At 39.1% G+C, this 27235-nt stretch overlaps 1 protein-coding gene across 1 annotated transcript in view; it reads right to left on the bottom strand.

Annotated features, from left to right (window-relative positions):
• The window catches only part of SYCP2L (synaptonemal complex protein 2 like), a 331807-nt gene extending 305482 nt beyond the window's left edge, over positions 1 to 26325 (bottom strand). The window contains 4 exon segments of the mRNA XM_030210982.1: positions 2503 to 2625; positions 2712 to 2849; positions 12523 to 12588; positions 26271 to 26325. Coding sequence (XP_030066842.1) covers positions 2503 to 2625; positions 2712 to 2849; positions 12523 to 12588; positions 26271 to 26276 — 333 coding nt within the window. The 5' untranslated portion in view covers positions 26277 to 26325.
• Between the last annotated feature and the right edge of the window lie 910 nt (positions 26326 to 27235).

The raw sequence follows: 27235 nt of genomic DNA, 5'->3' as shown, positions 1-27235 counted from the left end.
TATGTAAGCCACATTGAACCTGCTAATGAGTGGGAAAGTGCAGGGTATAAGTGTTACAAATAAACAAACAAACAAACGTTGGCAATGCAGCTCTGGCGTTCTTGAGGAAGGGATGTTTGGATCAGATAGTGAAAAAGTGAGGAAATATAAGTTAAGTTTGCTCCTTTCTGTTCTTCAATATTCTGGTGTTTTTTGTATCATGTATGGACATTTTTATTTTTTGATTAGTTTTTTCAGTCAACAGAATTGGGGAAGGGTGAATACAGATTTCTACTGACATTTTCGCACTCCTGATTGGATTTAACAAAATGTATTAAGTAAAATATGTATTTGACATATAAAAAAAGAAATAAAAAGTGTCACAAAATAAGGAGTATTAACAATGTATGGAACTTTCAAGTGAGCTGTTTTTTGGCTAAACTCACTGAAATCTAAGCTCGGCTATGGGAGCAGCCTATACTGTATACAGTTTTTGTCCCCCTTTTTAATATCTAATTAGGTTCCACAGGATTGTGTAATTCTCTAGACATCTGACATATTCTCCATACATCGGGATTGACTACTTTTGACTTTTGCATTTCTGTTTTTTTGTCTCTCCTTTGGGAATTTTGTTTAGTTAGTAGTGATTTTATCTCTATGCAGCCTAGCATCCTTTTGACTACAGCCACCACCTTGTCACACTTTCACCGCCTTCAGATCCTCTGACACTATGTCCCCAAGGTCCCTCTCACTGTCTGCGCATATCAGCCTCTCACCTCCTAGGACATATGGCTCCTTTGGATTACTGCTCCTCAAATGAAGCACTCTGCACTTTTTTGCATTAAATTTTAACAGTCAAACATTAGACCATTCTTCTAATTCTGCAGATCCTTTTTCATATTTTCTACTCCCTCTGGGGTGCTCACTCTGTTACAAATGTAATATTTGCAAAAAACCAAACTGTACCTTTAACCCATCAGCATGATCTAGAGAAGGAAGTGAGGTAGTTAAATTTGCTGACGACACAAAGTTATTCTAAGTTGTTAAATCGCGAGAGGATTGTGAAAAATTACAAGAGAACCTTACAAGACTGGGAGGCTGGGCGTCTAAATGGCAGATGACGTTTAATATGAGCAAGTGCAAAGTGATGCATGTGGGAAAGAGGAACCCGAACTATAGCTACGTAATGCAAGGTTCCATGTTAGGAGTCACCAACCAAGAAAGGAATCTTGGCGTTGTTGATATGTTGAAATCCTCTGCTCAGTGTGCTGCGGCAGCTAAGAAAGCAAATAGAATGTTAGGTATTATTAGGAAAGAAATGGAAAACAAAAGTGAGAACATTATAATGCCTTTGTATTGGTCCATGGTTCGACCGCACCTCAAAAAAAGATATAGTGGAATTAGAAAAGGTGCAGAGAAGGGCGACAAAAATGATAAAAGGGATGGGACGACTTCCCTATGAGGAAAGGAAGTGTCTAGGGCTCTTCAACTTGGAGAAGAGACAGCTGAGGGGAGATACGATAAAGGTCAATAAAGTAACGAGTGGAGTGGAACGGGTAGATGTGAATCGTTTGTTTACGCTTTCCAAAAATACTAGGACTGGGGGGCATGCGATAAAGCTACAAAGTAGTAAATTTAATACAAATTGGAGAAAATATTTCTTCATTCAACATGTAATTAAACTCTGGAATTCGTTACCGGAGACTATGGTAAAGGCGGTTAAGCTTAGCAGGTGTTAAAAGGGTCTGGACAGCTTCCTAAAGGAAAAGTCCATAGACCACTATTAAATTGACTTGGGAAAATCCATTTTGGGATCTAGCCAGGTATTTGTGACCTGGATTGGCCACTATTGGAAACAGGATGCTGGGCTTGATGTACTTTTGGTCTGTCCCAGTGTGGCAATACTTGCACCACTCACAAATATATTGAACAGAATTGGCCACAGCACCAATCATTAAGGCACTCCACTACTCACCTTTCCTTCCGCCAAGTGAATTCCATTAACCACCACCCTCTAGCATCTTCCTTGTCAACCAGTTCCTAAGTCAGTTCACCATTTTGGGTCCCAACTACAGCCTGCCAAGTTTATCCAAGAGCTTCCTATGAGGAAGCGTGCCAAATGCTTTGCTGAAATCCAATCAGACTGAATCTAGCACATGTTCATACAATTATGCTATGCAAAGGTCACCAGAAGCACCCTTATGAATAGCAAAAAAGGCACACTGTCCTCAAGGGAAATGGGATAAGAGAAAATAAATTAAGGCAAATATTTTTAAATGACTTGAAAGGCAACTTTAGGTCAAGTTTAAAAAAGACAATTAGCCAAAAGGTTTTAGAACAAAATCCTTTCAGAAAAGCTGAATTTCATTTAGGTATTAACCAAATGAAACAAATTTCCCAACACAGGTTCTGATTTATAGAAAGAGGTTAATAAAATAGATTTTTTTCATTTATTTATTAGATCAACTTATACCCTTATTTATACATTCGAGTAGCCTAACACAACAATCACATAGTACTTATCTTTGGAACCAGTCCTTGCTGAATCAAAACCAATTCTTCTTCCAAAGATGATACACTTTTACAGAAGTGTTGAATGCATTTCATCAAAAATGCAACGTTTCCAAATTCGTTCTTGTCCATCTCCTAACAGAAGCAACATTGCACATGTTAGAAGCTGAACTGCATAAAACATTTCATTCATATTTCCTATGCAAAGCTATGATACTTACCTTATTTACTAATCTGTCCAACTGATTCAACTGTAGTTTATTGCATTTTTGGGAAGGCCATGTGTCTTTTTCTTGGAATACTTCTCTTATTCTCTGAAATCCTTTGCCCTTGAAAGCCTCAATTATAAGAGATTCCAACTAAAACATTTAAAGAAAGAAAAAAAGGTACTCAGAAAAGGAACAACATTCTAGAATATGTTTATAATGAATTGTGAACAAGGAGTGCAGAAGTATCTCTTCAGAGAAAGGGTGACAAAATGTATTAAACAGATTTCAGGAAATCATGTGAGAAGCAATTCGTAGCAGCAGATAGCAGCTAGGGGGAAGCCAGAGACCAAACACGTAGATAGGTAGGCTAAATGAATTATTCTTCCTAGCTGCCACTGAAAATAATGCAATCATAGAAAGTAACACTGAAATATCAAGTATTACAGAAGGTGTGATTTTACTCTGGATTTGGAATTAAAGAAGTAAAAATTTGTTGCATTTTTATCGCACATTTCCCCACCTATTTACAGGCTCAATGTGGCTTACATAGTACCATTAGGCGTTTGCCCAGTCGGCTGATAACAAATACAAGATTGTATAGTGGTCGAGTGAGGTATATGTGGAGGGTCGGAGGGGATGAAGGTTGAGTGTTGTTCAGTGCGCTCATTAGGCATGCTATGCTTTGGGTGAAGAAGTTTACGTAGGGTCGTTTAGGTAGGCCTTTTTGAAGAGGTTGGTTCTTCATGATTTCCTGAAGTTCAGGTGGTCATGGATTGTTTTCACAGCTTTTGGGAGGCCATTCCATAGTTGTGCACTTATGTAGGAGAAGCCGGATGCGTAGGTTGTTTTGTATTTCAGTCCTTTGCAATTTGGGTAATGTAGGCTTAGGTATGATCTAGCAGACCCGAATCTGTTTCTTGTTAGTAGATCTATGAGGTCTGTCATGTATCCTGGGAGTACACCATATATGATTTTGTGGACTAGAGTGCAGATTTTGAAGATGATCCGTCCTTTGATTGGGAGCCAGTACAATTTTTCTCAAAGGGGTTTGGCACTATCGAAGCGTGTTTTGCTGAATAGCAACCTGGCTCCTGTATTTTGGGTGGTCTGGAGTTTTTTTGTTAGTTGTTCTTTGCATCCCGCGTAGATTTTGTTACAGTAATCTGCATGACTTAGGACCCGAGTATTTTCAAACTGTCTGAAGCAGGGAGGGTGTGTCCTGGGGTAGTTAATGTTGTGGGTTTGTATTTGTTATGTTGAGAAGTGAGGATGAGGCAATGTGTTTTTTCAGTTGAAATGAATTTGCCCAGGAGTCCATAATGTTCAGGCCATCGTTGATTTTATTGGCTATTTCTTTCAAGTCATGTCTGAATGAGATGTAGATAGTAACATCATCTGCGTAAATGAATGGGTTAAGGTCTCGTTTGGATAGGGACTGTACCAATGGAATCATCATCATGTTGCAGAGTATTGGTGATAGTGGTGATCCTTGAGGTACTCCACATACTGCTTTCCACGGTGGTGATATGTTTGAGTTTGATTTTACTTGATAAGTTCTGGTGGTTAGAAAACCTTTAAACCAATTAAGTATGTTTCCTTCAATCCCGAAGTGGCTGAGTAGCCTTAGTAGTATGTAGTGGTTTACCATGTCGAATGCGCTAAACATGTCAAACTGGAGGAGTAGTATGCTTTTACCTATGGCTATTCTCCTGCTTGAATTTGGCCAGGAGGGTGACTAGTACAGTTTCGGTACTATGGTGGGAACGGAATCCTGATTGTAAATTATGTAATATTGAGAACTTGTCCAGGTATTCCTTAAGCTGTTTAGTCACCAGACTCATCATCATTTTTACTACTAGTGGGACAGAGGCAATTGGGCGGTAGTTGGTGACATCGTTTGTGCTTCTTGGCGTCTTTTGGTATTGGGGTGAGTAGGATGTTGCCATATTCCTCAGGGAAGAGACCTTGTAACATGAAATTTATGTGAGATGTGAGGTCTAATATGAAGCGACCGGGGGGGGGGGGGGGGGGGGCGGATTTTAGTAGATAACTGGGACATGTATCCAGTTTGCAGTGGGTCTTGCCAAATCTGCGAGTTGCTTGTGTAACTGATTCAGTGTTGATGAGATTAAATGTTGTCCAGATACGGTCAGCTGGTTATCTGTCGGAGGTTAGGTCTAGTTCATTGAAGAAGTTTTCGATGTCTGTATTGTGTTGAGGAAGTGTGCTGCGTAGTTACATAATTTTTTCGTTGAACTAGTTAGCATGTTTGTCTGCGGGTAGGATGTCTGTATTGGTTGTGGTGACAGGGGTGGTGTCCAGAAGCTTATTTACGAGTTGGAATAGTTTCATGTCTTTGTAATCCGGTCCCAGTTTGGTTTTGTAGTAAGACCTTTTGGTTTCTTTTATTGCATATTTGAATTTTCTAGGTATGTGTTCCATGCGTTGAGTGTATGTTTGTCTTTTATTTTTCTCCATGCTCATTCAAGTTTCCTGGATTGTGTTTTCAGTTTTTTTAGTTCGTCATTGAACCATGGTATTGTATGCTGTCTTTTTGATATTCTTGTTTTTAAGGGTGCTATGTCATTTAATACGCTGCTACATCAGTCATCCCGGCAGTTAAGATAAAGTTTGGAGTCAGTTCTTATTGTCCATTCGTTGTCATATCTGTTGCCAGAATACTTGTGGATCTATTTGCCCTCTTGTAGTATAGGTTGTATGTTCTGGTTTGCGGTTTGAGCCCTTCTTCCGCCAGTTTAGAGTTAGGTTCAATTTGTAATGGTCAGTCTAATGGTCAGTCCAAGGTGTTGCTGTCTGTTAATAGGTTGTGGTCTGTGGACAATTTATGTGATAGGAGGTCCAATGTATGACCCTTGGATATGGGTCGGTTGCATGCGAGGCCAGGACTGTAGGAATTCTTTACATTCCCGTATGTTGGTAGAGTTGGGGTCCTCTAAGTGAAAGTTAATGTCGCCTAGTATTAGTATGTTGAAGTTGTTTACACAATTGTTTGATATGAAGTCTGTGAAAATGGGCTGGGTTTCATTCCAGTTGCCGGGTGGTCTGTAGAACAGGACACAGTTCAGATGATCGGTCAGGGAATTGTTATGGATTCTAAATGAGGCAATTTCTAGTTGGGGTGTTATGGAGTCTGTGATGGTTTCGATGGTGAATTGTTCTCGGTAGATTAGTGCTATGCCTCCGCCTCTGTTTCCCAGTCTGGTCTAATGAGCGATTTTGTAGCTCGGAGGACAAAGTTCAAGGATTATGTTTCATTGATAAAGATAAGATTGAGGTTTTCTGAGGTAATCCAGTCTGATATTATTGTTGTTTTGTTAATTATGGACCTAGCATTGATGTAACCAACCTGGATATTTTGGTATGGGGCTGCTTGGTTTCGTGTTAGGTTGATTTTTGTTAGTTGTCGTTCCTTGGGTGGTGTTTGTTTGTTATGGTCATTTCTTGAGCTTTGTTGGTGTTGTCCGTGTTTGGATGATCTTCCCTTGTTGGTGGAGAGTGGAGTGGTTAATCAGCTTTTGGTGATTTTGTAGGATAGGTATGAAGTAGTGTTCTGTGAATGGGGTGGATAGTGCTAGGTGGATCAGTGAGAGGGAATAGATTAAACAGAAATATTTTGATTGTGTTCATTTTGTTGTAGTTTGGGATAAATAGGTTACTCACAATAAGATGCTCGGGAGTGATATCCTGGGAATGGAGCAGTGTAGCTCTAGTCACTGTTCTGCTGTTTTAAGGTCAGAAGGCTCCGTTCAGGAGGTCATGAATCCTCAGTCTACTCTTTGTTTTGACGGTCGTCAGTGTTTTATGCAGCGAACGGTATTTGTAACCAGTGTTTTGGTTCTCTAGTCCTATGTTTTCGGTTCGCTGGGTGCTTTGTCATACTACCATAGAGGTTAATAGACTGGGATGGGAGTGCGCCTGTCTGGCCTATTGTAAAGCAGTTGGTTAATCTCTGAGAGCACTAGGTTAAACCTGTCACTTTCATATTACATACAAAAACAAGAAAAGGACAAAACACACAACTTCAGAAAGTTTCACCATATGAAATGACAAGAGGAAACCAAGATCAAATGGGGAAAATATGATGGACAAAGTTCCTGGAGGAAAAGTCCATAGTCTGCTATAGAGACAGACATGGGGGAGCTACTATTTGGGCTTCTGCCAGGTTCTTGTGGACCTGGACTGGCCACTGTTGGAAACAGGATACTGGGATATATGGCCATTGGTCTGACCCAGTATGGCTATGTTCTTATTACATCAGAAAAATCCCTCAATAGGATTTGTGGCGTTAAAACACCAATGCTGAGGCCTGCTTACTAAGCCACACTAAGCAGTTAGCATGGCTAAGAATATGCCCCCGGATTCTATATAGTGCATAGAGATCTGCACCAAAATCCAAGCGCATTTTATAGCAATGCGCATAACTTAATTGGATTAATACACTAATCAGTGCTGAAAGCGGCTGTTAAGCAATAATCAGCACTAATTAGCAATTAGAATTTATGCGCACAACCACTACAGGCATTCTGTAATGCAGTGCACCTAAGTTCTAACATGCACAGGCAAAAGGGGCGTGGTTATAGGCGGGGAAATTGGTGTTTTGTGGGTGTTCTGAAACTTACATGTGTAGTTATAGAATACAGCCCAGTGCACTTAAATCTATATGCCGGGATTTACGCCACATTATCATTGGTGTGAATGGAGATGCATAGTTTTAGGAGCGGAGATATCAACTAAGCATATTCTACATACTGCACCTAAATCTAGGCTCCACTTATAGAATATGCTTAGTCGGCACTGATTGCTGATCCAGTTTTTTTTTTTTTTTTTTTTTTAGGTGCCATATATAGAATCTCCCCCACAGTTCATAATTCATGCCACAGACAGTTACATCAAGGAAAGTGTTTATACACACACATTTTCCCCTACAAATCCTGAACCATAAACCCCCTACACACCCCTGCAGCCCAAAAAGCCACCCCCCCCCCAGCCTCTGTCAAGATGACCCTGAACCCCATTCCCACACGAAGGCATACACGACAGAATATCAAAGCCACCCCATGTGCTAACTATTACTGGGTGCGAGCAGCCTCAGAACCCAGCTACAACATTATCAAACTAAACCCAACCTAGGTACCAACACCCCCCCCCTTTCCTTTTACCTCCTCCTCCTCAGACACAATCACCCACCCCAACCACACCACAGCCTTCCCACCATTCAGACATCCCGAACAGCTTCCTATCAGACAGACCACACATTCTCTCAGAAAAGCAAACAAAAGAACAGTAACAAATGCAACAAAAAACAAGAAACCATGTAATTTAAGCTCAAGCCCATCAATGTAGAAGAAATTGAAACAGCCAGTGTGCCTTATAGATTATACTAAACTCATTTATTATGATATGGAGAGTCCAACTGGGTAATGCTTAAAAGACAACTCCCGGTCATGTAACAAGTTAGAAATTAAGCATTACCCAATCAGGCTCTCCATATCATTATATACAAGTTTATAAAGTGGACATGTATAAGTACTATCCAACCTGATATATAGGTTTTGTAGTTGCCTTGATACAGGTGTCTATAATGCTGAAATACATTAATAGACAATAAATGCAAAGACTCTGGACATACACAATTGTTTCTCATTTTTTACACTTATATTGGTGAATAAAATTGATTGAGCCAACTGGTTTGCTCGCATCTTGTTTGTTCCATCTTGCTCATAACTGACTCAAATCATGAAACAACCCACTTGGTGATATTGACCACAAACTCTTCAAATAGCTCAACAGTCTCGACTTCACACTCCCAAAAAGTGATGCTAACACTGCAGATAATGCAATTAAAAGCTAAAGCACTGTTAACACCTTGACACAGCCTGTCCGGCGAAAATCTGGTCACAGTCAGTGCAAGAGAAATAAGAGATCCACATGAATGCTTAAGTTTTGCATTTGCAAAGATTTTATTGTGTCATTTAGTATATTGGATCTATGAAAGTTTAATTATTTTCACTGAAGCTTTAACAAATTTTCAAATTTTTACTCTGGGGTTTTTTTATGCCTATGAAGTAACTTTATCCTGTTAATCCTACCAAAGTTTCTTCCGTTATTAGGACGTGAAAGAAGGGTTCTAAGGCTTTTTCCCCCCATGAGTTTTTTGTGCTTCAGTGAACATATGGATACTTTAAAGTTTTGTGAGCTATTATACAAGGTAAAGTTTTGAAAAAAAAAAAAAGAAACACTAGAATGGCACTGATCACAGAGGTGCAAGTCCCATGCGACCACAGAGAGAAACGATCATTTAAGTACTAAGAAATGTAGTTCAAGACCTAGAAAATATGGCAGAATGAGACATTTTCCATCGTTTTACGTGACATAAGCCAGATTAAAAGGGATTTTCAAGCACACCTGGAAAAGTTGCTTATGTATACTACATTTTATAGAGTCCAGAAAGAAGCTTTCTTTGGCATAATGCAAGTACTATTGCGAGTGTTAGCAGTAAATTTTGGGACCATTCTGAGTCCCTTCAGCCTTGTCCTGTAAATGTTAAGTTTCTGAAGCAGTACCTCCGGATTCTATGTATGGCACCCAGATTTGCGCTCCCAAGTATGTGTACGCACTGGAGATGCACATACATATGAATTGAACAAGACCTTAACTACCAATAATTGGGTACTAACAACCAATTATTGATGTTAATTGGCACTCATTAAAATTTGAACATGCATCTGGCTGCGTGCTATTCTTAAAGGCATGGCGCCTATCTCTATTTGCATATAACTCAAAAGGTGCAAGGCCATGGGAATGTCAGGAGTATTCCGAAAAGTTGCACGCATAGTTGTAGCAGTGTACATCATAGGGAAAGCGTCAATTAAGGCACAGATATACCAAAATGTATGAAATCGGACGATAGAGAATAGGACACTGCTCTTTGGTTTATCTACTTGTTTATATGACTGATGGTGCTTGTATGCCTATGAGTGTGATGGTTGTGGGTGGGGGATTTCTACTTTTCATTCTTATAAATATGTTTGGGGGCAGGGGATCACTGTATATTGGGACATTGGTTGCTGTATATCATTGCCTTGTTCTTGATGACCCTTTGCATGGCTTGGTTTTTGTGATGTTCCTGTCCTTGATACAATAAAGATACTATTCAAAAAAAAAAAAAAAAAAAAAAAGAATACTGCCTCAGTGCTCCTAACTTAGGCACCAGCATTTACACCAGATTTCAACAAGTATAAGTTTGGCACCTAACATTAGTCAGGGGAGAGGCTGAAATGAAAGAAGCTCTGTGAACAAAACTGGCACTGAGGAAAAGCAAAAACAGTATTCACCAACCTCTCCATAACCTCCCCACTGTGCAACACAGAAAAGGCAGAGGGATCTGACCCAGAGCCAACAAAGTGCCTTGTAGAGACGCTTCCATCACAGCCACAATTTTTTTTTAAAGGAGGAAAGAGAAGTTGAGTGGCAAGACAGGGACCTGCAGGGACCTGGCATCACCAAGCATACCCCTCAATACCAGGCAGGGAACCAAGCCTTTCCCTCAACTCAACCAGACCAGAGTTGCCAGAATATAAGCAAGCATCCACAAAGGAGTCCAGAAGCTGCACCAAAACCATCTGCCACCTGCTGGAAATGGAGAAATACTGAATTGGAACAGCTGAACACTGTTCTGTATGATAAGAGCTCAATTTAGTTCCATCATCACCTGCTGGTAGATGGGCATAACCTACAAGTTCAGGACTTGTCTGTTGGTGAAGCTAAATAGTGGTTGAACAATATGCAATCCAGCCACAAGTTATATTTCCTGAAACAATGATACACAAAAGGAGTGCAAACAAAGAGCTTTCTTGCAAAACACTGATGAATGCAGTAAATAGGAGTATTCAGCCAATGCTGAAATACAATATACGTTCTCTCCGGGAAAACCCGACTGGATTGCAGCCCTTGAGGACCAAGGTTGGACAACCCTGCTATAAAGTAATACTGCAAACAAATGAAAGTTCTCATCCTAAAATTATATTTAAAAAAAACAAACATCAAATCACCAAGGGCTGGATTCACTAAAGTGTACTACTGTGTGAACACACATTAATGCCTTTATTAGTAACTAGTAAAAAAGGCCCGTTTCGTACACAAATGAAATGGGCGCTAGCAAGGTTTTCCTCGGTGTGTGTATGTTTGTGAGAGTGTGTGTGCGAGTGACTGTGTAAGAGAGAGAGAGAGAGAGTGAATGTGCGAGTGTGTGTCTGTAAAATCCCATCTAGGTCTTTGTCAGCTGGTGTATGGTTGACTGAATTTGCAGGTGTGAGAACTGTATGTAAAGTTGCAAGTTTTGTAAAGAGCTAAAGCGTCTGTCATATAATACCGAGGGAGGGGGTGAAATGAAAAGTCCAATGAAAATTACCCCTGCTATCCACTTCCTTGACAGCCCAACAAATGTTGCAGCGATAAATTGAAAACTCCCTATTGGTGAAAAAAAAGCCTATCTTTTAATAATGGCGATCACACACTGTTTTTTAAACATAAAACATGACAGAGTCTTCAAAGGTTAGGTATTTGTGCAGAAGCCTTATCAACTTAGCCTGCAATGAAATATAATTGAGGAGCAGGAGGCGATGGAACCCACCCAGTGTGGCATAGGTGACGGGTCTGCTCTTCTGCAAGGGACAGGTGGCGCATTAACCCCTTGATCTGAGCTCCCTTCCCTTTTTTTCCCTCTGTTTCACCCCTCCCCCCTTTTCTTTGTGCTTCCTGTCTACCTTGCTTGGCCAGGTCCATTTTGCGATGTTGGGCTCATTGGGCTGGGGTTCAGGACTCACTGCTGCAGCGAAGCAGCCCACTACTTTGTTGTTCTGTGGTTTAGTGTCATCGCAAGGTGTCTGCCTCTGCCAGTACAGAGTCCTGCGAACACTCATGCAGCCGAGATCCTTGCATGTTTGGAGGGGTGCGCGCGGCGGCATTGCTGAGTGAAGTTCCTCTTTTTTTTTGTTTGTTTACCCGTACTTGACGTCCTGACAGATAGACGCGAGGGCGGGGCGGGTGAGCGATGCGATTGGGTGTGTCATTGCCCCGCCCTCGACATCACATGGTGACATGAGGGCGGGGCAGTTATGTGAACTACACAACTTCAATTTAGAATGTTGGAAATTTCTGAGGCTTCATTAGAACGTTGGCGGTGCGTTTTATATCGAGAGATTATTAACACAGCTACCACATTACTTTATCCTAAACTAAGAGTAAAATTATTTTCTGTACCTTTGTTGCCTGACCATTTATTTTTTCTAATAGGTATTTTATTAAAATCTATTCTGAAATCTCTCTACCAACTCATCTCAGGTCGCTCTACTCAGGCCCACCCAGCCAATCAGAGAGCAGCACACAAAGCACGGGCTCAGATGAGGATGGACAGAGGAACAGGAGAGAAGCTGAGAGCCCACTGAAGGAAGTTACATGTTTAAAAAGAGATGTAACTGTGCGCTTTCAAGCCAATTTTAGAAATTAATGTTTATGGTTTTGTATTTCTATATTATCTATCCTCCAAACAGCATTCCACAGCATTTTACAGTCCTAACTTGGATTAAACACTCTGCTATAAAAGATATCACAATAAACTTTTACTGTGGACTGCTGAAGGTGAGAGTAATAGTAATACTGTGTGTACAAAAAATATTTGCATGTTGAATAACTCATTACTAGAAAAAGGATCAGATTTAGCTTGTTGTCTGCCCCCCCCCCCCCCCCCCCCCCCCCCCCCCAATAACATTGTGTAGAACAGACTTTGCAGCATGTTACTTACATAAAATTCATTGGTGGGAGCCATAGACTCAGTTATCTCACTGCTTGGCTGTTGACTTTCTTCCTCCTTGAAGATCACAAGAGAAAATGAGAAAAAAAGCTGTCCACTTACAGCACTTCATAATATCTGATTCTGATTATAATTAACAAAAAATGAAATACACTAGGAGGCAAATATACTGACCCCCAGCCTTTTTTTGGGGGGGTGAAAGCTGGCTATGGATGCAAATAAGCTTCTCACATCTTTAGCAAGCTTACACATGAAATTTTACATGTTGCTCCTGCCTGTAGATATGCACATATTTCATAATCAGGCTCCCTTCGCACACTGCCTCCATGTAAAGAAGGTAATTTTTCATGTATAAAAAGGGCTTTTATAAAAATTACCTCATGTTGCAACATAACACACAAATTTCCATACTGGGCTATTTAGCCCCATTTCCAACAGTGACCAATCGCGCCCCCCCCCCCCCCCCCCCCCAAGGATAAACTCTGACTTTTTCCGAGTCTACCTTAATAGTGGTTTATTGACTAGCGCCACAAATATGTCCAACTCCTGTTTTTTAAAATCCAACTAGGCTAACTGCTTTTAACACATCCTCTGGAGTTCCAGATCTTTTTAGTCTGTACTTTATAAAAATCTGTTTGCATTTATCTGTTCCACTCTGGATGTTATAGATTTCGATCCTCTCTCCACCACATACTTACGAATCACTTAAGATTAGATATGTTCAGGGAAGAGTTTGGCTGGAGCAGAGTTGCAATTTATGTGCATATTTTACCGGCCTATTCTCCCTTCTCTACCTACCACTCCAAGAAGAAAGGAGGTGAAACGGCAGTGTTTGCTCTGACTTTGCTTAAACCCAAGGTAATACTCTTATCGCTCCAATCCTTTTATGGATACCTTACTAGTTCAACTGAACGAAATGGCGTCCCCATCTTGTTTTTTTTCTTTACTTAGCACCTTCTCTTTCACTGGCATCTTTTGACAGTGTGTCTTTTCAACTATGCCTTGCTGGTCTGGAGAGATTTCAATATGCATGTCAATAGCACAATAACCCATTTAGAGTGTAATTTCCTCCATCATCTTGCTGAATTAGGTTTCTCCCTTCTTTCAACTACACCTACACTCAAGGTCAGTCACTGTTTGGACATTCCAGCAATAAGTCATGTTATCATCACCCTCACAACTCTGTGTGCAACGCTTCACTTTCATCTGCCTTTGATATTTTAGCAACCCCCATCACCCCAGGGATACTGCGACATATCATCCTAAATATAACCCCTGGTTTATGCCCGAACTCAAGACACTTCGAGGACTGTAGACAACACCTATATAGATACAGGTTCCATCTTCTCTTTCCTAGATGATGCATATCACTTTCTCTTTTTCACAGGTTCCTTGTATTTCAGTTGCTGGTTTACCCCTTGCACAAGGAGTGAAGGGGGGGGGGGGACAATAAAGGCCTTCTGGGTGGCATTTTCCACGGGCAACTATTTAAGCTGCTTTGGGCTGCACAGGGCTGGAGAAATGTGTGGTTTACTAATGGGGGGGGGGGGGGGAGGAAAGATGCTTGTGACCAATGCCATGTATTCCCTTTTACGGAACCAGCACCTGATTGGGAGTTCCAGGGTCCGACAATGAAAGAAAACTATACACTAGGAAAGTGCAGTTCTGCCTTTTTCAAAAATCAGTCTGCAAAGCCTTTTTCATGTGCTTCTTTTTGCAAAACTCAGTACTCATGAGCTGCCTTTCATGATTTAGCATTACAGCTCATGAATGCTGAGCAGACTATATGCAACAGAGCCCTTTACAATGGTAACTTTTTTCATCTGAATGCAATGCATTAAAGTTTAAAGTCATGTCATAAAAATGGTCTGTGTGTGGAAAAAGGCAACACCAAAACTTTTGCTGCTTTTGTGCATTTTGCACATTTTCCCATGTGTATCCTACTTCCTCATCAAGCAATTTATGATGCTTGATGAGGACCACCTAAAAGTGTAACTAGCCTATATTATTTTTTCCCTTTCCTATATCAACTAGTGTTACTAGCTCCTAACTAAAAATGATGGCTAGTATATATTCATTCCTGCAATAGACCAGTATATTATATAACTGGAGGACTTCCCCATTATTCAGCCTAACTACAACTATTTCTCACTGTACAGAAAAATTGGAGTAATAGAATCAAAGGACATAAAACATTTTATTTATTGGGATTTATTAAACATCTTTATGATAAGAATTCACTCATGGTGATGTACAGCATATTATAGCTATACTAGACTTAAGGGGTCTTTTACCAAAGGTTAACGCAAGTTAGCTGCCACAAGATCCTTAAAATATTTTTGAGGTGGATGGAAATGAGGGGTAGGAAAGTAGACACCTACAAAATTGGGTGTGGTGGGGGGGCATAATTAAACAGTCACCAGCAAGTGCATAGAAGTTGCTATTTGAATCATTAGAAACCTTTTCTCATATGCCCACAAGAGGGCACGCCATTCACATATTTTGCAGTTTAATAAAGGAAATTGGCTACATACGGTATTCTCTGTGGTTAAAATGTTCAAAAGGCAAAAAGTCTGGAAATAATCTCAACGGAGTTACTCTCCACAACACATGCCTGAGTGGCGCAATAGCCTGATGGTTTGTGCAGTGTGCCGAAATCCTAGGAAATTGGGTTTGATTGACCCTGTAGCTCCTTGTGACCCTGGGTAAGTCACTCAAACTTCCACAGCCCTAGTTGCAAAGAATACTTGCATATAATTTGTACAGTGCTGCGTACATCTAGTAGCCCTATACAAATGATAAGTAGTAGTAGTACAAACAAACAGAACAATTGTAAATACCTCCGAAATTGGTCTAAATAAAAATTGCATGGAAAAGTTATCTTGGTCAGTGTCTGATGCAAAACTCAAGGTACCAACATACGGTCTGGGAAAAGAGAAAGGGGTGGGTGAAAGAATTGGGACTCTAAATAATAAAATGTTACCAGCACTTTAAAAGTCACTGCCTTCTCCAAAACAAACGACAGTTCCAGAATCAAGAACTTATCTGCTGCAGCCATCGCAGCTGATGTGCTCATCTGAAGGAAAATACCTCGAGAGATGTCTCAGATTCAGGTAACTCATTCTAAATCATACCAGAAGTGTAAGCTCCTTAGGCTTACTGATGCACTCATAGTCTAGTTGAAAATAAGCCACCCTTTCTTGAATGTTACAACTCCGAGTTTCAGATACATAAACCTTTCCTGGCAACTCTCTTCATTTTTGGTGAGATATTCAACTGTACAGCGACTTCAAAAGACAAAGGCTCTCTACTAACAATATAGCCTGGGAAGTCCTCATCTCCAACTCTGTGTTCCTTCTCCTATCCCAATGCGTCTCAACTCTCTCCTGGAGGCACACTTAGCCAGTCAGGTTTTCAGGATTACCACAACGAATATGCATGAGATAAATCTGAAGACTCACTACATGAAGCTTTCTCTCATGCACATTCATTGTGAAAATCCTTAAAACCCAAATGCCTAGGTAGTGCTTCTCAGCCTGAAAGCACATCCTATTATACTAAACTAACATATCAAAAGCACATACATTATTGAGCTCTTCTACTAAAGTGCAGTAAGTTTTGCAATAAGCACACTAGCGGAAGCCAGCAGGCCAATATTCAGATACTCAAGGCTCTGCACCAGCCCATCACATACCTTTATCAGTGTCTGACGAAGGAGGGAAGAACTGCAAGCAAAATCCCAGTAACCAGGGGGGGGGGCGGAGGGGCTTCAGAGGGGTAAAGGAAGAAATGCCAGTAACTGTAGGGAGATTTCAGATCCCCATTTTTTTTTTTTTGGGGGGGGGGGTTGGCCCAAAATTCTGTTTATATTCGAGTATAGACAAAATCTAAACACAGAACAAGACATATGTTTAATCTGGAAGTCTCCTTTTAAACAAGAGTCTAACCAGAAACAGACTATGAATCTTATCTCCAAATACTAGATTAACAATTGGATCATCAGATTGGTTCATTGAAACCCCCTAACACAATAGTCTTTTCTACGTTTAACTTATGACATCCAGTTTGAAATTTTATGAAAACAGCTATCAATGAATTCAAAAATGCTTTTAACTTAGAAAATTTCAGGAAAAATAATTTGTACAACATTTATGTAGATGCAATATGATAATCCTAAAGTTTTAAATTCTAAACCAAGTGAACTAAAAGATGTTGAACAGGACTGGGGATAGCGGAGTGTCCTGAGACACTTCACGTCCAGGAGACCAATTTAAGAGGTCTTTCCAATTTTTTATAGCTCCATATTGCCAAGTTTTTAGGAACACTGAAAACAAAGACCAGACTGATCCAGTTATTCCAACTAGAATCCTGCTTTTCTAACAGCAGGTCATAGTCAACTAAGTCAAATACTAATGATAAATTTAATTACATTAATACTGCAGATCAACCCTTATATTTGAGTGTCAGCACTCAGTCTTATAATTGATGTTTCCGAACTATAAAATGTATGAAATCCAGACTGCACATTATCTAGTCAAATTTATCTATATACTCCTAAAGATAGTAAGCCACTGCTACTTTGGAAACTTTATGCAAAAAATGGAATACTCACTATAGGATGATAATTAGTATAGCAGTGATTCCTAAGCCTGTCCTGAGGGAACCCCAGCCAGTCAGGTTTTCAGGATATCCACAATGAATAGTCATGAGATCAATTTGCATACACTATCTCCTTGGTATGCACATCTCTCATATGCATATTTCATTGTGGATATCCTGAAAACCTGACTGGCTGTGGTTCCCCCAGGACAGCATTAAGAACCCCTAATTTAGATGAATCTTTCAAGATTGGAGAGTAACAGTACTAACATGCCAGAAGGGAAACTTTCCAAAGCAAATAACAAAACAAAAAAAAAAAAAAAAAAAAGAGCCCAACATAAACCTTATGGGGGAAACAGTTTAAACATGTTCGACAGACAAGGATCAAGATGGCAAAAAAACTTTACTGAATTTGTTTACAAATTTAGATAGGAATTCATGCGCAACTGGAAGAACCTTATACAAGATATTCCAGCAGATTGTATCTGCAATAACTGAGACTTTCTTCATTTTCAGATTTAGATAATGGTAAAGACTTCTGAAGCCAAGACCTCATCAACATGATTTTTTGATCACGATCACAATAAATCAGCTAGCTCCTCTATAGAAGGGCTACAGTAAGATATATTCTCACTATTTGAAACAGATTATTTGAATCTTTTGTGCCACTAATATTTTTCTTAGAAAAATGACTTCTTTGCATTTAACAGTAAAGGATCACAGACCTGGTATACTTCTTTTCTGTGATACAACCAAAGCAGTTTACATTTTCTATGCAGGTAATTCCACTGTTCCTCCTGGGTTCACAATTTGTTTCTGTATCTGGGGCGATGGAGGGTCAAGTGACTTGCTACGGTCACAAGGAGCTGCAGTAGGAATTGAACCCAGTTCCCCAGCCCACTAAGTTAAGTGCAGTAGGCTAACACTTTTCCCAAGATAAAAATGTTGTCACTGTCAAGTTTAATTTTGTTCCACAATCTAACTTTTCACTTTCTCGCTACCAACTGAAGTACACCAAGGCAAAGTAATCTATTTAAAACAGGGCTCTCTCCTGAACCAGACTGGATAGTTTAACATTCCAATCCTCAACCATAGTATCCATATCACCTGATGACAATTTTACAAACATCTGATTTGATTGATTTTTTTTATTATTTCTGTATCAAATTATCTTATAGGTTTCCTTCCAGAATAGCCCAATACTTTAAACCATCCCTCATTCCCACAAGCCTTCTTGTCCCTCTGCTGCAAAACATTCCAATAATATAATTCTCTCACCATCATGCTTTACTAAAGGGATGGTAGTAGCAGGTTGATGTGCTGTATATGTTTTATGCCATACATATTGTTTAGTATGCAGTCTAGAAAGTTGTGCTTTGGTCTCATCAGACCACAAAACCTTCTTCCACGTGTTCAGTGTCCATTAAGTGTTTCTTTGCAAATGCAATACAGCCTATCATATGGCCGTTCTTCAGCAGCGGCTTCCTTTTTACCAACCTCCCATGTAGGACATGTTTATGGAGTAATCTTGAAAATTATTGAACTATCAACATTTTCCACAGTCTCCAGCAAAGATCCCTGCAGTTCTTTTAAAGCAAAAGTAATCACAGGTCTCATAGCATCCTTCTAGCAGTCCCTTAATCCAAGACCATTGCCTTTGTAGAAATGGCTTTCTTGAGGGTTTCGTGGTGATGCCAAACTGTTTCCACTTTACACCGATGGATCATAAGGTCCCAAGATAAGTTTATGGTTTAATGATTTATGTTCCGCTTATCTCTAAGCAAATTAGACATAATGATAACATTACATATAAACTAAAAACTTCAGTACTTCAAAACAATACATCTTAAAAATCACATAAAACTGCAGGATGTCTAATCCACTTGGTACATACAACTGCTATTGCATCAATCATACATATGCCTTAACAAATAGGTGTCCTTGCAACGATTTCTTTAATTTAGCAGGTTTCACCACCTAATCTGCAAAGAAAGCTTGTCCCACACATCATAGGGCCTGCAATTCAAACAGTTCTCTATTTTCATCAAACTGTATTTTCCTCAAAGTTGTAATAGAAGCCATTCTCCATGCCCTCTGATCTTGGTAAATTTTGAGTACCGCAGAAATGTACTGAGCTGCCTCCTGCTTTAATATGTTATATATAAGTAGAATTTTGAAACTAATTCTTTTCTTCATTGGTAAACAGTGAAGTTCTTTCAAGACTGGAGTAATATGCTGGGATCTCAAGCATCAAGACACGTCATATTGCTGTACTTTGTATAAACTGAAAATATGGCAATCCTAGATGTAAAATATTACAATAATCGAAACCACTGATCACCAAACATTGTGTAACCTTAAAATCTTCTCATTTAATACATCCTTTCAATTTGCTCAGCATTTGCAATTTTAAAAAGCAGCCTCTTACCACATTACAAATATGAGGTTTAAAAGTGAGGTGTGAATCTAACGAGTCCCCCAAATTGCAGATCTGCTGTACCAGTGAAATTTCCTGTCCACACAAATTGATTTTTACATTCACACTGATATTTTTTTCTTGGAGTTCCTTTGGCAACTCTATGTTTGGCATATTTAGACCTTTTCTTCACACTTACTGCATACAAGAGACAAGCAACAAACACAGGTGGCGGCAGATCTTAACAATATAATTTGACATGTATGTAAATGGCATAGCACATACACCTTATTCCTTTTTTTGTCTGCTGGCTTAAGCAAACTTCTATCACAAGTAGACACTCTCAGAATGATTTTCAATGCAAAAAGCAGGAAATCTATCCCTTTCCTCTAAATCTCCTTTTCACATCACAAGATCTCTCATTAAAAACTGTGGTGTCCAATCTCTTTAAACGTAAACATTGACTATATGGGAGATTAGTCCTCAAAGACTTACTATGACAACTGTCGTAACTCAAATACTTGTTTACATGAGTAAGTTTTTGGTAGATGTCAGTGACAAATTCACCATCTCGGACACTGATCTTTATGTCTAAGAAAGAGAGGCATCTGTAACTTAAGATTCTTATCTAGCCCATTCAACTATTCAAATCATTCCTCAAATCTATTGTCTGTGCCTTCCCAGATCATAAAGATGTCATCAATATCTCTCTTCCAAGACACTATCAGGCTCATTTTCAAAACACTTAGACTTACAGAGTTCCATAAGTTACTATGGGACTCATTTTCAAAGCACTAAATTCCATAGGTTACTGTGGAACTTTGCAAGTCTAAGAGCTTTGAAAATATGCCTCTATATTATCTACATATGAAAGATTTATATATGGGCCTATTTTTAAAACATTTGTTACGGAGGGGGCCATAGTTGCCCCACAGCTGTTCCTTTCAACTGTTGGTAAAAATGCCCATTAAAAGAAAAATAATTCTTAGTTAGTACCAAGGCTGCCAATTCAACTATAAAAATCAGTGAGTGCCAGATAAAGAAAATCTTTGTTGAACAGTTTCCCTAATTATTTCTATGGCTTCCTTCCATGGGATGTTGGTATACAATGATTCTATATCAAAAGCTGTCAATATAATGTTCTTTGTACATGTAATGGCATCAAGAATGGTGATATCGGCAGTCTCTCGAACATAGGAGGGAATCTTCTTAACAATGGGTCTCAGAAATTTATCAGTACACACAAACAATGACTGAAGCACAGACCCAATAGCATACACTATTGGTCTACTAGGAAAGGAATGAATCTATCTTTGGGAGGATGTAGATCGTAGGGATGACTGAATTCCAATCTCTTTTTTACTTAAATATTGGCCTTCCTTTCCAATTTGTAGTAGGGTCTTAATTTCTTTTTGTAGAATAGGTGTATAGAAGGATAGGTTTTTATAGAAGGATGGTTTGTCCAAATGCCTTTGGATCTCCACTATATATATATATATATATATATATATATATATATATATATATATAAACACAACAATAGCACCCCCTCTATCAGCTAGTTTAATTGTTGTGTTAGAGGTACTAACCTTAAATGGTTTATAGTTTGCTTTATTTGATATACTGACTTTTCTTCAAATAACAAGGCAGTGTACAATAAAATTCACTTAAAAACAGGAAAAGGAATACCAGTTTTTATAGGAAAGAAAAGAAAACAGAGGTAGGAATAATCAGTAGGAAGAGTATGGAAAGGGAAAATATAATGAGAACTACAGATGAGAAAACTAAAGAATGAATTTCAAATTAGTGATAGGGAAGGTGAGGGAAAGATTGCACATGTTAGTAAACCATCACAGAGTTGCTGTTGCCTGTCCATATGTCAAAGGTCTTTTCAAACAATTGAGTTTTCAATAGTGATCTAAATCTAGGGTAGGCAAGTTCAAGTGGTTGGGGAAGAGTGCTCCAAAGAAAAGGTGCCATACAAAGAAAAGCTCTATAGCTCAGACTTGTAGTGCATCTGATAGATGGCAGGAATTTGAAGATGATAATTTAAAGAACAAAGAGCTAAAGAGAGCTGGTAAGGGCAAATGAGAGAGGAAAGGTAGATGGGATTGCTCAAATGCAAACCTTTATGGGTAAGTATGAGAATTTTGAACTGAATACAAGAAATGGGTAGCTAGTGATGATGAACAAAGGTGTAATCCAGTCAAATCAGCTAGCATGAGAAAACATGGATAGCAGTGCTCTGAATTGTTTGAAGGTGACAAAGTTGAGAATTTGGAAGACCGGAATACATGATGTTGCAGTAGTCCAAACAGGACATCAAGAGAACATACAGTACAGTTTTCTGGAAGCTTCATCTAAGCAAAAAGTTTTAGACAAAGCAGAGATGTGATGGTTGAAAGAGTTCTCGATCAAAAATAACACCCAGATATTTAAAGTGAGATACAAGTGAAATAGGAGTGCCATGTAATTTTGGGGAGAGTAGACATGTTGGAATTGTCTTTACTCCAACAAGCGGTGGTTTTTTGAAAGGTTGAGAATACAGTGATTCTTACGAAGCAATGAAAAAAAATTCTGAAAAAGCAGAATTATGTTTGGTTAGATCAGGAGAGAGTGGGCCAGTATGAAAAAGAAGAAGTCTCCTCTCTCAATCCCAACTCTGCTGGTAGCAGTAGTACAACTTGAGACAAAAGGCAAAGTGGGACTCATTATTTTTAGATTCTTTGGCACTAATATTAGGCCTTATGCTTTCTTTCCCACTTGTGGATTGTCCTGTGGCCCTTTGCCCTATGTGCAATCACTGCTTTGGACTCCCTATTTCATACTATGTAAACTACTTAGGTGTCTATGATTATGGATGGTTATGATTTATTTACATCCCACAAGTCCAAAGTGAACAACAAAAACATACATAACATTTTTTTAAACTGACATAAAACACAAAAAACTAAATTCATACAATACATATTTAAGACTACCAATAGGTTGATGAACATCAACACTGTTCCAAAGCTCAAAGCCTAGGGCAGCAAGAACCCAAGTGAAGATGTGCCCACAATAGAAAGAGAATTAACATTAACAATAAATTTATATTCCACCATATACCTTTCGGTTCAATGTAGATCACACATTAAAGAAGACTGGACATTTCCAGGGATAACAAAACAACCTAGCAAAAACAGAAAATCCCTACGCTACATTTTCTATTTAACAGTATTTAACAGAAATTGTCTAACTAGGTAAGTTTTAATCTGTTTACGGAATTGGTTATACGAGACTTCTGACATCAAGATATGCTTAATAGTCTTATCAAAACAATGATATGAAAAAAAAAAAAAAAAGTATTTTTGTCTAGTTTTTAGAGAAGGAAAGGTGAAAGGTTCTGAAATTCTAGTAACTCTTGTTACCAAAAACATGCTGGTTCAACAGATAAAGTGGGGATAAGAAAATTTAAAAACAGAATCATGGCTTGCACAGGGAGCCAATGGAGCTTCACATAATAGCAAGATACACTGTCAATCTTTTTTAATGAAAAAAAAAATCAAGCATAATGCTACATTTTGTATAGTAAGAAGCTTCTTCAGTATCTGTTTGGAAGCTCCAAATAAACAATATTACAATAAATCAAGCAAACTCAAAATCAAAGCCTGAATAATACGTTGAAAATAGTTTTGGTCAAAATATTTCTGAATTTGATGCAAATTACGAAACAGAAAGTAAGATCTCTGAGTGAGAGTATTAATTTGCATCTCAACATAATTTATTATTCAACCATATCCCCACAATCTTAATGAAGAAAATTGATACAGATATTTATTATGATACTCTTTTCATCCATATCAGGGTTGTGACTAAGAAAATTAAATTTTGTTTTGTCTGAAATTTGAGCTTATGCTTTAGTATCTAGTGTTCTATTTCTTTTAAGATGTTTTGCAATAACTAAGTGTGAAATAACTGAAAAGGTAATGGGGACCATAATCATAATACCATCAGCATAGCTAAAAAGGTACACTCCCAACTTTTCTAACATAAATCCCAACAAATGCTAGTAAACATTAAAAAGAACAGGAGATAACAGCGATCCCTGTGGAACACCACATTGATTACACCAACTCTCAGAACAGTCACCATCAAATCTCACTCTATAAAAATGATTTTTACAAAAAGACCAAGAATCATTTATGAACATTGCCAGTTAGTCCTATGCTGTCCAGAATATGTAAAATAACGTGGTCTACCAAAGTCAATTCATTTGTGTTCTTCATAACCGGGGTTATAATATTTCCCATATATGAAGGAAAATCCCATTCTCTAAAAATATTTGCAGCCAATTCAACAATAATGCATAAAATTTTCCAGATGCTGTTTGCATAACAAGATGGACAAGAATCTAAACTGCAATAAGAGGCGGCATATTTCTTAAATATTCATTAAAGGCCAAGAAATATTGGAAAAATCTTTCCAGATTTTATCTACTGGGATCAAATTCAAAGAATAGTCTAAAGGGTCCCACTTGAGATTAGACAGACTAAAAAGACTTCTAGTGGTAGCAATTCTAGAGTTAAAATACGTTGCTAATTGAATGGCTGATGGCTTTATCATCAACTGAAGATGTAAGTTTATCTGTGTTAGTAAGATTGGAAAGAACCTTAAAGAGCATCTTAGTATCCGTTGATGCACCATTTATTAATTTTGAATAATACTTTTTTTTCTTTTTCATTTTAAGGTGCTCATATTCTTTATTGGTGAGTTTCCATTTCTCCTTGTTGGCCAAGGATGGGTGTTTCCAAGAGGACCAAGGTGGTAGAGATGAGATGGAGGGAAAAACCCCTGCTCTCCATTTCCAGGTGTATTTAGACAAACATACTACATACAGAAAACAGCATTAATAAAGTTATGCATAGAACACGAACTGGTGTGATCACCCTGCCTGCCAAAGAAGTGAAAAAACCAGATAGCAGATAATGGCAACAGCTGGGGAGCCTGGTTACCTGCTAAACAAGATCAACCTTAGGGAGGGCCAGGCTGGGCTCCTCCCACCAGCACTCATACCCTACTTGCTCCAAGCTCAAGTTACTCCCTCTTTCACACACACCCTCCCCCTCCACTACTCAGTTCCCCAGCAAATCTGTTACCAGCCAGTGCAGTCACAAGACCCCTCCCATTTCCTTTACTTACTCACTTAGCCCCTGTACTGTAATACACCTCACCATCCACTCACTTAGTGACTCTTTCTCTACTAACACACATATCCATCACCCTAGCAACCACCCCCTCCCACCACTCGTCACTTGACCCCTTGCCACTTATAATCCACAGTCCACTCATTCACTCTCCAGTTACTCATAACCCCCTCCCCATTTGTACTCAAATGTTCACTATCCACTCAGTCTCTCTGCCTGTTACACTAACTGCTCCATCCACTTAGTCATCCACACTCCAACTATGCACTCTTAGTGAAAATACACCATTATGCAATGCTTGGCATGCCCTCTTCAGCTTGTATATTACAAGTCTTGAAATTCTTCATTACATATTAAATTCAGAAGTTCTTCACAGCTTATATTCCATCAAAATGTAATCTTTCACAAAATGTAAGAGACAGGTCTTTCAGCTCTGAAGAGACAATGGCAAGGGAAGAGTGCAACATTTCTCTTGCCAAGACCTACTGAGAACCTTATTGTGTAAGAATCTTACATAGGACTTGTCATGAGAACACCATAGCAAGCTCAGTTTTCAGGATATCCACAAAGATGAATGTAACATACTGGAAAACCATGAAGGATTTGGGAAACAGGATCTAGACCAAATATCAACCAAATTACTACTGCTTATAAAACATGAAAGGAAGGAAAAGAGGGAAAAAACACTCACTCCAAGACACATTGCCCAGGATTTAAAGTGACATCCTTTGACTTAGCATTAAAGCTAATGATTGATATTGCAAGACACATTGCCCAGGATTTAAAGTGACATCCTTTGACTTAGCATTAAAGCTAATGATTGATATTGCAAGACAACAACCCTATTGTGAATCTTTCTATAGATACAGAAGCTAATACTTTACATTTTTCCACATTAAGTAACATTAGGCATTATTTTCTACGTAAAGAAGAATTAGCTGGTTCCTGGATGATGGATCAATGGGGCTGAGAACAACCCCCACCCCACCTTTACTCCTTACGAACTCTGGCAAGTCAAATCACAGTGATCACTTGGACTGTAAGCTCTTTAAGGCAGTGTCTGGTGTACAGCGTTGCGTATGCCTTGTAGCGCTATAGAAATGATAAATAGTAGTAGTAGTAGTAGTAGAAAAATGGTAGTGTTGTAAGGTACATTAAACATTTGGGAAGGCCAGCTAAAAGTCCAATTAAATGATGCCAATTAATTTGGGGGAACAACACAGCAAAAAACAGGTTGTTTCAAGCCTATTTAGTGTGGTGGATGTGTCCATCGGTTCTACTGTGGTTCAAACACTGTATTACTGCTGCCCAGCGAGAACTCTCCCAAGATTTCAAAATTACTGGAGATGCTAAAGCCAATGGAAATTAACTCTCCCTGAACAGTTTAACAGCTTGCTTAATATTTGGCAATTGGCGCCTCGCCTTTCCTCGTATACTCCGCCATGGGAACCAACTTTTCTAAATGCTAAACCCAACGGAAAATACCCATCCCTAGACACCTCTCTGGCCCGGCTCGAACAAAAGGGGACGGTACTCACGCTCATAGTGCTGGCGAACTCGAGAGCCTACGGCACAGAGGGAACAGCCGCGCGGGCGCACATCTGAAGTCCATTAACAACAGCTGAATCAACGGCACAGAGGGAATAAGAGCCGCGCGGGCGCACACCTGAAATCCATTAACAACTGCAGAATCCGCGGCACAGCGACCCCTGACGTAACAGCAACAGCTGCTGAGGAGGTGCAGCGACCCCTGGCGGCCGGTATCTGCGGCCCATTAACAGTAGGGCAGTGGCAGAGCCGAGGAGAGGTAGCGACTTCCGGCGGTCGCGAGACTGCACCGCCGAAATAAAACGCAAGCGTACACTTGAGAGTGAAAGGAAGGGTGTGTGAAATGATAACATCTCAGTTTTAGCCCCATAAAAATATGCCTTAGGGTTGCAATCGTAAAAGAATACTTTTAAATATGAATGGATGGGATGTTCTCTCTTCACTCAATTAACTCCCCTGTTTGTGCAGCCAAATGAACTGATAAATACAGTTTATACCAGAGATAGATGTATTTTATTTTTGTAGATTTATATTCCAACTTTACGAATGAATTACCAGAGTAGAGTATTATTACTCACTATTTAGAGAAGAAAAAAACACAAATACAATAAAATAATGTACAATATAAATCTTCTTAAATAAACGCTTTAGAAAAAACAAGGACAGGAAGTATTATCCCCTAAAATTAAAAAGGATGCATCAGTGACCATTTTATCATTTGTTTCTTGTTTACTCACTTGTAAGTTATTTATAAACGTGCTTCCACTCCCTCCAGACCAGCAGGAATCTGCTCATAAATTAATAATACTTAATAATGAATCAATCAATCCCAGCCAAGGGTTGGACTTGGGAGTGATATACTGCCTCTTTCGAGCACGAGTCGAGGTGGTTTACATACAATTGTACGGTTGCTTGCACTGTCCCCAATGGGCTCACAGTCTAAGTAGTACTGGAT

This window comes from Microcaecilia unicolor, chromosome 1, assembly GCF_901765095.1.
Source record: "Microcaecilia unicolor chromosome 1, aMicUni1.1, whole genome shotgun sequence".
Taxonomy (NCBI): Eukaryota; Metazoa; Chordata; class Amphibia; order Gymnophiona; family Siphonopidae; genus Microcaecilia; species Microcaecilia unicolor.
The sequence above is the reverse complement of the archived record's forward strand: the minus strand, read 5'-3'. Positions and strand labels throughout refer to the sequence as shown.